Source organism: Strix uralensis, chromosome 11 (genome assembly GCF_047716275.1).
Source record: "Strix uralensis isolate ZFMK-TIS-50842 chromosome 11, bStrUra1, whole genome shotgun sequence".
Taxonomy (NCBI): domain Eukaryota; kingdom Metazoa; phylum Chordata; class Aves; order Strigiformes; family Strigidae; genus Strix; species Strix uralensis.
The window spans coordinates 19918001-19929779 of NC_133982.1; the positions used below are offsets into that span (position 1 = coordinate 19918001).

Consider the following 11779-nt stretch of genomic DNA (forward strand, 5'->3'; position numbering starts at 1 on the left):
AGCAAGGTGGCTGCCTGCTCCCACAATTGATGGTGGATGCAACTCAAGCAGTGTTTCGTGGGGGGAGTCACCACAATAGTAGAATAGACTGTGAACCATTTACTTTGCAGCAAATGAAAGGTGTTATTGAGGCAATGGGGAATCCATGGCATGGTTCTAATTTCCCGGATGCTCTATGGAAAAAGCAACAGTTTTCTGAGTCCTTGATCAAGTTGGACCACAAAGTCGCAGTCTAGTGCATAGAAGGGAGAGTATTTAAGAATTGTTAGGTTAAAGGGACCATGCCACTTCACAGTGAAGAGCACAAGGGCTTGGCATTGAAAAGTGGCTCCTATTATGTTTTGCTTCTGGAGCAGAAGTGGCCTATGAAATTCTTACTAGCTTAATGTTTAAAATATCTACTAAAAATTCCAAGAAACATGCTTGCCATCTCAGCCTCCAGCAGGAAATCCTGCATTTGATTAGCACGGATTCTGGCTGCCCCCCACACTTGCCCCCCAAGTATGTTCAACACGCCTGAACCCCATCAATCCTAGGACCAGAGAGCGATGGGTAAAAACAAATGACAAACTCCTTAAATGGTCTTGCCTTCTCTGGGTAGCTGGGAGCCTGCTGGAAACAGTTTCCCCAATACTGCATCCCATTGCTTTTGTTTATCTATCCTTGCTGACATTTTCTTCAATTAGGAAACAATAGCTCCGTTCCAATGTACTGAGCAGAATTACTGAAACCGAGTCACGTGACATCATGAGAGTGTGTTTTCAATTATTCACTCTGTCTTTTTTTGCCAGGCCTATGAAGAGGAACAGCTTTCTGCAGGAGTCAGGTTTGTCTGCCTCGCTGTTGTAAGTTCCTCCTTTCGAATTTTTATTTTACAATTAGGTATTTTTAATTTTTTAACAGTAAATTCAACTCTCCAAGAGTTTCTTACTCTTTATTAGAAAACTTCCAAATCTCTAGCTCTTCCTACTGCCTGGAAATCCTAGACATCTGCTACAGTTCAGTACTAATAGTACTGCTCAGTAATGAATCTGACAAAGATCACAAGATCTTGATTAAAACGGGATGCAAGATATCATGCTGTTAGCACTTGGTAATGGAAAACTCATCTTGTTCTTGCTAGTAAAGAAAAGTTCTATCTTTCCTACTGTCTGGTTAACAGCAGAGCATTCGCCTTCAATCTGGGAGCTACACCAAATTATTTGCATCTTGTAAATGCTCGGTTTAATATCCAACCAAAAATTTGAACCAAATGGGCACAGCTCAAATCATGTATTTTGTTTGCAGAAGACAGACTGAGTTAGGGCTTTTTAGACTTAAAGCTGGAAAAATAAAGCTTGGGGAAAAGAAAAAAGAAACAGAGAAGGAACATTTGGTTTGTATTACAAACCACAGACAACTTCCATCAGGCATGCTGGAGGTATAAGAATGGCAAGAGAAAATGACAAGCAGTGAGTGCACTGGAGGAAAAGATGAATGGTTTGGAGGACTGACTTTGAAGTGATTTTTCATGCCACCAATACCTTGAATTAATTTTGATGGAAGATACCAAAGAAACATAAAGCTTCTCGGGCATTTGTGATATTGTTTTCTGTGTAAAATAACATTTCTGGATATTTTTATTGGAAAACTTATAGACTATGTTTTTGGTACCTCCTATATTTCTGTCACTTATGCAACCCTGAAGCAGCAGCTCTGGAAAGGATATTGCCTTAGTTAAGACTTGGGCTGTGATCTAGTAGAGCAAGAGCAAATATTTAACTGGAAGTCTTCAGGTCTACTGGGTTTATTTTCACCTCAGCCACTGGCTTGCTTTGGGATATTAGGTAAGTCATTCAGGGTTAAAATTGGTCTTTGAGAGAACGGAGCTCTGGTGGGGGTGAGGGAGGAGGAAATAGCTGATGCAGCAGGGCAAAAGAGGTGTTCCCTGTGCATAAGGTAAAATTCCTCAGGGGCATTGCAGGGGTGTGGGATGGCAGAATGCACTTAGAACAATGTTTCCTTCACTGTTTCAACAGGTGCTTCTGTGTGTTCCCTGCATCCCAGATGCTTAGCATAGTCTGAGAGGCACTTCTTGGAGCATTTAGTACCGACGGTAGTGCTCCCTTCTCAAGCTCAGCAGCTTCAGGCAGAGCAAGAAAGTGCGCCTGCATCTCTCCATCCTTCATTCTAGCATGCCAGTCTCCAGAGAGCTGTATTTTGACCATTAAGCTATCAAGTCTTCTGCTTACCTATGTGCTTAATAGCTCTTTTTAAATTCTTTCTCTTTGGGGAAGTAGGACTGCAGTTAATGTTTGTACAACATTGAAATCCTTGAATGAAAAGTGCTATTTCTTCTAATTTTACCCCATAGGCAAGATTGTTCAGGTCTGAAAGTGCAACTTGGGCTCATTGTTGACATTCCGATTGCTAGTGTCTAATAGCAAATGCCAGAGTCACAGAAGGAGTACCATTCCCTGTTGCAGACTTTCAAGGGATGTGCATTCTGCACACCTTCAGCAAGCAGCTCTGTTGCTTCCTACCCAGGTGCTGAAGGGAGGTACTTACAGAAGTTCCCCTCACCCTAGCCATCCTATTGCTTTTTCAACTCAATATTCTGGTCTAATGCACCAGATTACATTTTTACCTACCTTCAGACATACATGAAAAGCAACATGAAGCTTTACAAGATTAATTTCCTAATATACTGGGGACACTAACAGGGGTTTCCCAACTCAAAAATTGCAATTAGATATATACATATTATGGTAGACTAAAGCTTTAGGCTCACCAAAATGCTAAAAAGTGTATTTTTTAAAAGAAACAAACAAACAAATATCCACACCTTGGACGTCTTTATATACTAGTAAGGATGTGCCAGTCAGATTTTAACTAAAGTAGTCAACAAAAAAGCTTACAAAAAATTGCAAACTTTTGATGCTGAATTACACCACCACCAACTACTTATTTCAATTCTCAAAATTATTGTTTGAATATAATTGATAGCACTTTTCATCTCTGTACTTCAAAACACATTACTGCATAGAGGCTCTGAAAAGTAGGTTCTCTCAACAGCGCACGAGGGAAGGTTAAGCCTAGAGAAATAAGACCCCATGTCAATCATAAAGTCCATGTGTTAAAGTGGAGCTTCATCTATGTCATACCTTTGCCCATCCCCTCTGGCCTCTGCGTCCTTACACATAGGCTTAGATGTCCTTTTATTCAGGAAGGGAGCATGGCTGGGCTGTTGGGCAATCCTCCATCCCTACCGTGGCTTCATTCAGCCATGGTTGCAAATCTTGTTATTCATAAGAAGAGAAGCTAGTCTGAAAAAAGAAAAAAGGAGAACATTCTGTGTATTGAAGGGAATGGAGAATAAGCTAGTTCAGTTTGACCCCGAAAGCCTCCCTCATGCCAGCGTGGGGGAGGCTGGGAGCCCAGTGGCTTTGGTTCCAATGTTCCTATCCAGTGAGGTCAGACTCTCCCACAGGAGCAGAGAGGATCCCAAAGACACACAGGAGAGGGGCAGAAAATACACCAGCTTTGTGGAATTTGACATGTTCTCTGGATACTTTCAAACTTAAATTTTGCCCTGGAATAGTGTCCCGCTAGGAAATCTGATGAGTTCCAATACTCAGGGCACAAGTTTCTGAAGTGTTAGAGATTTTGTTTTGGAAGAGACACATCAGGGAGCAGAGCATGGCATGATGGAAAATAAGTTACGATGGAAGGCTGTAGGAACATTACCTATCAAAAATGCCAGAAAGGACAGCACAAATAAACATCCTGCTCCCTGGGAGATGAAGGGACCTCTTTGCTGCTCCTGGAAAAGCTATGTGCAAATTTTTTTTCTTCTACAAATCCAAACAAATTCAGATTCACACTGGATTGTGTATTTCTCCAGCAATGCCATATAGCTCCTTTAGACAGATACTCAATGGCATAGTGTTTTATCATCTGTTTTTATTTTTCCTGCTTATTTGTATGAGAGGGGGAAAAAAAAGGAAAAATAATCCTGGAGATTTACTATAAGGCTGGCTTAGATTTATTATATGAATCTGTCTTGGTCAGACCTTGAGGTCTGTGTTTATTGTTGTGGCTGTAAGGAGCCTTTAGAAAATTTGCCTCCTCCTATTTCTGTTTCACCAGTGGCATTTCAGACACAAAGTGCATATGTACTTACCTAATTGTGCATAGAAGCAGGGAAAAATACCCCCAGAACACAACAACCCAGTCTAGGCCACAATGTACAAACTTTTTCCCTCAATAGTGTACTACAGAAGTGCTTTTCAAATTACATTGATTTTCAATTTTATGTATAACACCTACAGCATCTTTGATCTATGAAAATCCTTTACTTTCAATAGGTATTTTCTCTAGAATAGCAGCATACATTGTCAGTTAGGTACTATGAAGACAATAGAAAAGTTTGTGTAATAAATATGATAATAAAAATTGAGAAAGTAAGAAGTAATTAGACGACTTCTTGTTGAATTTTCAGCACTGACACATACCTACCAAATTATTGCTAGAAAACTTTTTCTGAGAGAAAAAGGAAATAGTTTAACAAAGCTCTCCTTTGTTATCTTAACATGCTCATTACTCATCTTACAAAAGCTCCAGCTTTTGCCACATTTTGATTGCATAGCATTTCTTTCATTTTCTCTTAATTTTTTACGCTGACTCATATGCTGAAACCATTTCTGTAATGGGACACTTTTCGATTGATGTATTGGAGCTGTATTCCTTTATAGAGTTCAATCCCTAATCAGATATTCACATCTTAAGTGCTTCACTGGATCTCTCTGTTACTGTTAAATGCACAGTCTTAAGTGAGTTCTGGTCTGCAAAGGCAGGGGTTTTATAGTAGCCTGACATTCCTTACTCTCTCATGGCTAAGATCTACTTTCGCTAAATCACTTACAAATCAGATGTGCCAGGTGGAGAACTTAACTTCAACAATTCGATTAATCTTCTTCAAATTATAGTGGTTTCATGAATTAAACTTCAGAAGGAGCTTCCTCTTTCCAAATAATGTTAGGAGGATAGAATAATGCTTTTAAAGTATCTTCCTTTTCAATTTGGGATTTCAACATGCAAATTCAGCAGAAGCCCAAAGGAAGCAGCACAATGGAAGCATCAAAAACATTTATTAAAAACACTCTGTTGTGCTTGGGGAGCACGGGAAGAGAATGAAAAGGTGAGGGAGAATTTAGTAGAGCACTGCACAGAAACAGAATTAGCAAGTCATGAGATATCACGTGGCTGTTAGCAGACTGAAAGGCTCTGTTGATTCGATTTATTCATTAGGGCTTTTCAGTAGTGTAGGTTATTAAGTGGGAGAAAGTGGGGTATATTACAACTTACTTTTTATATTTCCTTTCCTGGAGGATATTTAGCACCAGAGAAGCGAAGAAAGTTATAGAAAGTATCATGCCGCATAAATGGGAGAATGATAGGAAAAAGAGCAGCACCACCACCTCTCTGAAGATGGATCGAAAGAGCAGTGCTGGGAACAGGAAGTCAAGAAAGTTTCGCTCCATTTCAAGATCACTTATACTTTGCAATGCCAAAAACAGTGACGATGGCTCAAGTCCTGATGAGAAATGCCCGGATCCCTTTGAGATCTCTACCAGTTGGGGTCAAGAGGATTTTGACTGCTGTCCTAGAACGCAACAGCCATGCACATCAGAGACAGAAGACAGCTCACCTGATCCTCCACGTGTGATCACCAGCATGGTCCAGTCCAAAGCTGCAGCAAATGAGAACTGCAACAACATGAGAAGAAAGTTACTCACCAAGGTAGGCAACTCGGTGCAGTATATTGTAATGTTCCCCATTGCAGTAGTTCCTAAACAGATTGATTCGTATTTCCCAGAAGCACAGGATTCTACTCGGCTTTTTCAGAGCCCATGACCCTGCAGTGTTCCTACTCTGTATAAACAGCATGAAAATGTATTAGCTTCCCTGCTGTGCTGTTGCACTCTGCTGGTTGATGCTCTGCTGAAATCAGTGACTGCTAGGCCACTCGCGTATTCAGACTAGCACACCTGGTGCTTTCTACCTGCAATAGAGTATTCAGTGCAAAATATAAACTGTCACTATAGTAAGGTGTATTTGTAAAGAGTGATACTATGAGATCTCACAAGCTATGCAAGTATGAATTATATTAATACTATGAAAGACACAGGAGATTCAGCAGACAGATGTTCTCTCTCTCTCTGATTCAGGAAGGAGGTAGTGATGGCTCTAAAACCACCAGAAATGTCACTTTTTCCTAGAGATGTAAAAAGCCTTAACAGCCTCATGTTACAGCATTATTCTTTAATGAAGAAGTCACTCTGTTAACCCTAATGATCTGAACTGAATTTTTCAGTCTGAGCAATATATTTTAGATGCCTTTAGGAAGTTCCTTTTCAGTGACATATCCCAATTTTTCCACTTTATCTCTACCTGTTGGTGTGATGTGTAAAAGGGACCTTGCTACAAGTATGACGTGTCTTTCAACACAGTTTGTGTCCTTCTGGCACCTCCCTTATTATACGCCTTTTACCTGTGCAAATAGTGGCTTATATGAAAGAACAGATTCTTTCACCTAAAATATTTCTTTCTTATATGTTCTATTTTATTTTACATACCTTCAACAGAAATTGGCTAAAACTAGACGTCTATATCTAAACACACAGTGGCACGGTGGTACTGAAAATCAGAATCTCCCCTTACTCCTTGAGTTTCTTGCTAATGATCAGAGAATGCAGCCCAATATTGCAAAGACTGCAGCGGGACAGAGTCCTGGATGTGAGGTGTTTCAGTCCCTGGCAAAGTCCCAGAATGAAGACAAAACGAAGCCAACTTTCTATTACATCCTGCCAGAAAACATAAATAAGTGACAGTGACCCAAGTCCCAAAATACACTCAGTCATCTGCAAAACCATACCACCTCCTCCCTTTTGGAAACAGTCCATATGCACTCTGCTGATTTCCTTCTGAGAATGAAGAAGGAGCTGGCCTCTGTGGACTCCCCCCTCTTCTCTTTTAACAAAGCTGAAGCACTTTCTTAGGTGTGTGTCAGCTGCCACAGTCCACTTGCTTGCATACCTCCAAAACATGCAACACTCTGGTAACTGTTGTGACTTATACCCATATGAAACTACTCAGTATCTTACTGCAGACTGTGAGTTTAGATCATTTGCTTTTGTAGCTGGCAAGCAGCTCAAATAGGGATCTGAGGAACAGAGTAAGTCTCATAACTAATGCCACTGCATAGATAAAATATAACTGCTAAGGGTATAAATCCACTCTTAGTCTGGAGTGTTAGTGTCACTGAACAGGACGTGTCAGGAGCCTGGATTGATGGTGACATAAGTTAGTCAGCAACCCAGTCCCTTACAGCAGCATTTGGGTTGCTTACTGACATTGTGGACAAGGGGTACATTAAATTCCCCCTCCAGAGCTCTAATAGCAATGCAAATCTCTTCAGATGCTACTTGCTAATCTTCCGTACCTTTCAGAGTCATGGATCAGTGGGTGATTCTAAAAAGCCTTATCTCAGCATGCTAAATAGGATGAACTTTGTTAACAGCTACACTGACCTTATCCTGTACTACTGTTGCTGAGGCTATGCCCTATATTATGAAATTAGTGATCTCTATCTTCCATATGGCACAAGCCTGTCAGAACAACCTTCCTGTACCATGTGTCTTAGAGAGCTTAAGCTTAAAACCTCTCTCTTTAAGAAAGGAGTCAACAAGCATTTTTCAAGTCCCAGCATAACACTCACTCTCTTCATCCCCATATGACACTTCAGAAATTCATGATGTGTGACTCAGAGCTGAAGGATCCTTGTCTTTGTCCAAGAAAATTGATTCCATTTTTTCTGTGGTGTTGCTGAGGATATTCCACTATTCTTCTGCTTCCCACCGCCTGCAGCCCTAAGCATGACTCTGAAGGTGCTAACTCTCACAGAACTGAACTACTTAATTTTTGCTGTCATATTGGAAGGAGAGAAGAGTTTAAAAGTGCTGCATGATTTAATGCTCCCTATGCATTTCTTCTCCAGTGCTAAGGGGGAACCTGGAACATCGGTATTCCAAATACTAGTTTCTCTCTTCTATTCAAAAACTTAAGTATCTCTCTGAGCCATACTCCACTGATTGCATGGGATTCACCACAAGCAATAAACCATGAGCAAATCAAACAGTATGTTGGGACTTCTGCATATGTATTAGTCATGTTTTCCTGATTCCAAAATCTTTAGGATCTCAAAGAATAGTCCTATGTCCCGTTACTAACAGTCTGAGAAACTAGGTGCTACTTCAAATAAGGAAATGAGAGGCAAGAGAAGGATTTTTGAAGAGAGGGCATCATGACATCAATTCCTTTTACTTCAGTCTTCAATAGAAAATGTTGCTGTAGCCATTGAGGGAAGCATGAGCACAACCTACATTAGACTATGGCAAATCCCCACAGAACCACATTGTTCTTATTGCACTACCTGTAGAAAAGACTTTGAGCTGGAACTCAGATCTCATAATACACTAGAGAATTTCAGAAGGCTGAAATTCTGATGATACCAGGTTTTGTTTATTATTCTTTTCAACAAAGTATGCACAGGTTTTGGTGCCAATAGTACTACACTGACTGAGGCGGGACTGCAAGTCAATGTCACTGCTCCTCTGTCATCTGACTGACAGCACAGTGGTAGCATGTGTGTGCGAAGGGACCACAACCTTGTATCTTGGGTATATTTAGCTCTTCTGAGGAGTATTGCAAAGGTTGAGCCCAGTTGCAAGAAACTGCCTTGTACCTGTGTAGGTATTTTTGGTTTTAACCAAAGCATCCATAGTCTGTTTTTACACCACTAGTGCACCAAAAGGGCAGAGGATGGACGTTCTTTGACTGTGATGCTGCCTAACACTTTTACTATGATGATATGTGGTCAGCACCAGATGATAGGAGTTTCAGTTCATGACTGCATCTTCTAGGCAACTTCTTTCCAACAGTATGTGGCATGGTTGCACATTCAACATGTAAAGCTGCAGGGACTGGCCTTTCATCTGTATAGAAGTTGTAACAGGTGGAAGGCAATAAGGTTGAGACAAGACTTAAATAGGAACCCATCAACAGCTATTCAGTGGTTCATTACATTCAGGACAAAAATCTCAGTCAGTGCTACATCCATCAGAACTATGCAGTTACCTCAGACAGTTGGATGACCAGATGGTCATTCGCATCCTGCCAAGACATGGCCGCTATATGTCACATAGGGCCCCGTGTAACAGTCCTTAGCAGCCATGTCCTCCTTTGATCTCAGCCTACCCTACTGCCACAGATACCTCACTTTGCTGCTGGAGTCCTATTCCCAGTCATTTTTTTCTCACAGAAAAGCTGCTGCCATGACATACAGAGAATGGAAATAGACAGGAGATAATCTGGGAAAAGGGAAATGGAGAGGGAAGAAAGAGTGTGGAATTACAAAGACAGGAAAAGAGGAAAGAGAAGACCATGGAATACTTTAAAGCAAGTAGAGTGAGGGGAGGAGAAAGCAACAGTCAAGAGCAATGAAGGAATCACATCTGCAGCAAAGTACATCACCCAGCTACTCCCCACTTCCTATCAAATGCTGCATTCTTCCTCTTTTTCTTCTCTGTGTCCTTAGTCACATTTTGTGTGTTGCAACAGCAGCTTCATTCATCTACATATTGCTCAGCAGAAAGGCAGGTAGAGACATTCCCGCTAAGGACTATCATTTCATAGACTTCCCAACCATCTCTCTCCTTCTGCCTGGCTGATTGTACAGGAAAGCAGTAGAAGCAAATAATACATCACCATGCACACCCAGGCAAAGAAAATCTGTATCAAAATCTTATAGCACATAACTTATGCATTGCGAGATAGCACCTAGGAAAGAATGTCTTAGTCTGATCCATTAATCTCTACATCCTCTTCAAAGTATCACCTTTCATTATATATTCTAAATAGCAAAGATTTTTTTCTCCCTCTCTAATGTACTGTCAGCAGTGATGAGAGCAGATGAACAGTCTTTTAATGCATTTGGTTTCTGTGTTCCAATATTCACTCATATTGACTGTTGCTCACTGTGTCTAGAGCACCCAGGATTACCTGGGTGACATCTGTCCAGCCAGCTGCTGGGCCACTTAGCTTCTAAGATGAGGTGCACTTAGTCTGGTATGAACAGAGCTGGAAAGCCAGCTTGTCAGCATATAAACAAGCAGGATCTCCTTTATAGTCTGCTTCTCACAAAATCAGCAATTTTTGGGTGGCCTGAAAGGAAAAGAAAACAAAAAAAATTATAAGCAGTGTCTGATACCTTGTGCACTGACACAACAGACACTGTGGAAGATGGCCTGCCTGCTCTTGTCGTTACAAAGTCTGAAACTATGCTAGTCGTAGGGAGAATGGACAGGACTAGATAACACCAACTCCTATTCTTCAGAGAAGAGCAGTCCTTGCTGGGTTTGAGAGCTGCTTGAAGAAGCATTCCATTACCTCTTCCCTGCAACACCAACACCCTGGGAAGCACCAAGAGTTACCAGCCAGATGGGCTGGTAGCACGGCTGAAACAGCATCTAGAATAAACTATAAAAGGGAAGGGCTGACTCTTTATGGAAACACTGGATCCAAGCTGATCTGACTGCATGGCTCCACTCAGTTCTAGAAACTTCTCTATTCATGCTTCCTTTGGTCCCTGACCCTCTGCTTGAAGGGAAAAAAAAAAGCAAAAGGTCATTCTTCTCCCTTGGTCATCACCAGAATATATTTTTATTAACTCGCCTTTACGCAAACACCAGTTAGTTGGCTCTTTGGTACCAGGACAAGTGTTACAGCAACAGACTGTCTCAAACATGAGCCTATGGGCAGGATGGAAAAACAAAGCTAGGAGAGAAGACTGCATTTATTTAGACATCTATGTGTTGTCCTCCCTTTTCCTACTTGTTCTTTCTTCCTATGTCTTCCTGGCCTTCTTGCTTTTGTGACATCAGGGTCATGTTATCCCCAGAGCAAGTTGGGAAATCGGCTGTTATACTACAGTGTGTGCTGCAAAATGTGGGCCAGGGCAAAGGCTCCCAGAAAAACATACCAAAGGCCAGATGATGGATGGAAAGGTCTGTCTGTAACATCTGGTGTGCTGAATCGTTTATCTAGGGCAGAACCTTAATACCATGCCCTGCTTCTTGCATCATTCAAAGGCTTTCTAGCTTCTGCCATTTTATTAGTTGCAAAGGGAATATACTGCTGGGAAAATGAATTACATTTACTGTAAATATTTTGAAAAGACCAAGGCATCGGCTAGGGTACGTCAGAATCGGTGGAGTCACATCAGTTTATGCCAGAGAGACTCTGGCCCTTTCTCTGTTAGAACTGATGCAGAAAAAAATGCTTGTTGAAGAAAATCCCCAAAGACTGTATTCTCTTAATCTTCCACTTGGAAATCCCAGCCATTTCACAGTCAGGAGGCCAGAAAAGCTAAATATTTAAATTCATTATTGTACTGTTAGATTTTTTTTGCTTTTTTTTTTTTGCTTTTTTTAAAACAGCAGTCAATCAGCTCATTGTCATACACTTGGTTAACTGAGTCAAAGACCTTACTTGAACTAGCCTTGTATAACACTTCTTTTCAGACAATCTAACTACTGTGTCTTACGTTGAGTGCACAAAAGTTTTTCAGTTTTCCACAGATGCCATGGTTACCCTTATTTCTAAACAACATCTGGAACTAGATGTTTTGAGATGGGACTCTGGACTAGAAATGTCTAATGAGAGCATGAAGGAAAAAGAA

The 11779-nt window shown here is 41.0% G+C and overlaps 1 protein-coding gene across 1 annotated transcript in view; it reads left to right on the forward strand.

Moving 5' to 3' along the window:
- The first annotated feature begins 795 nt into the window (after positions 1–795).
- IL16 (interleukin 16) overlaps positions 796–11779 on the forward strand; it is a 37065-nt gene continuing 26081 nt past the window's right edge. The window contains exons 1-2 of the mRNA XM_074880107.1: positions 796–845; positions 5370–5781. Coding sequence (XP_074736208.1) covers positions 796–845; positions 5370–5781 — 462 coding nt within the window. The remainder of the gene's footprint in view (positions 846–5369; positions 5782–11779) is intronic.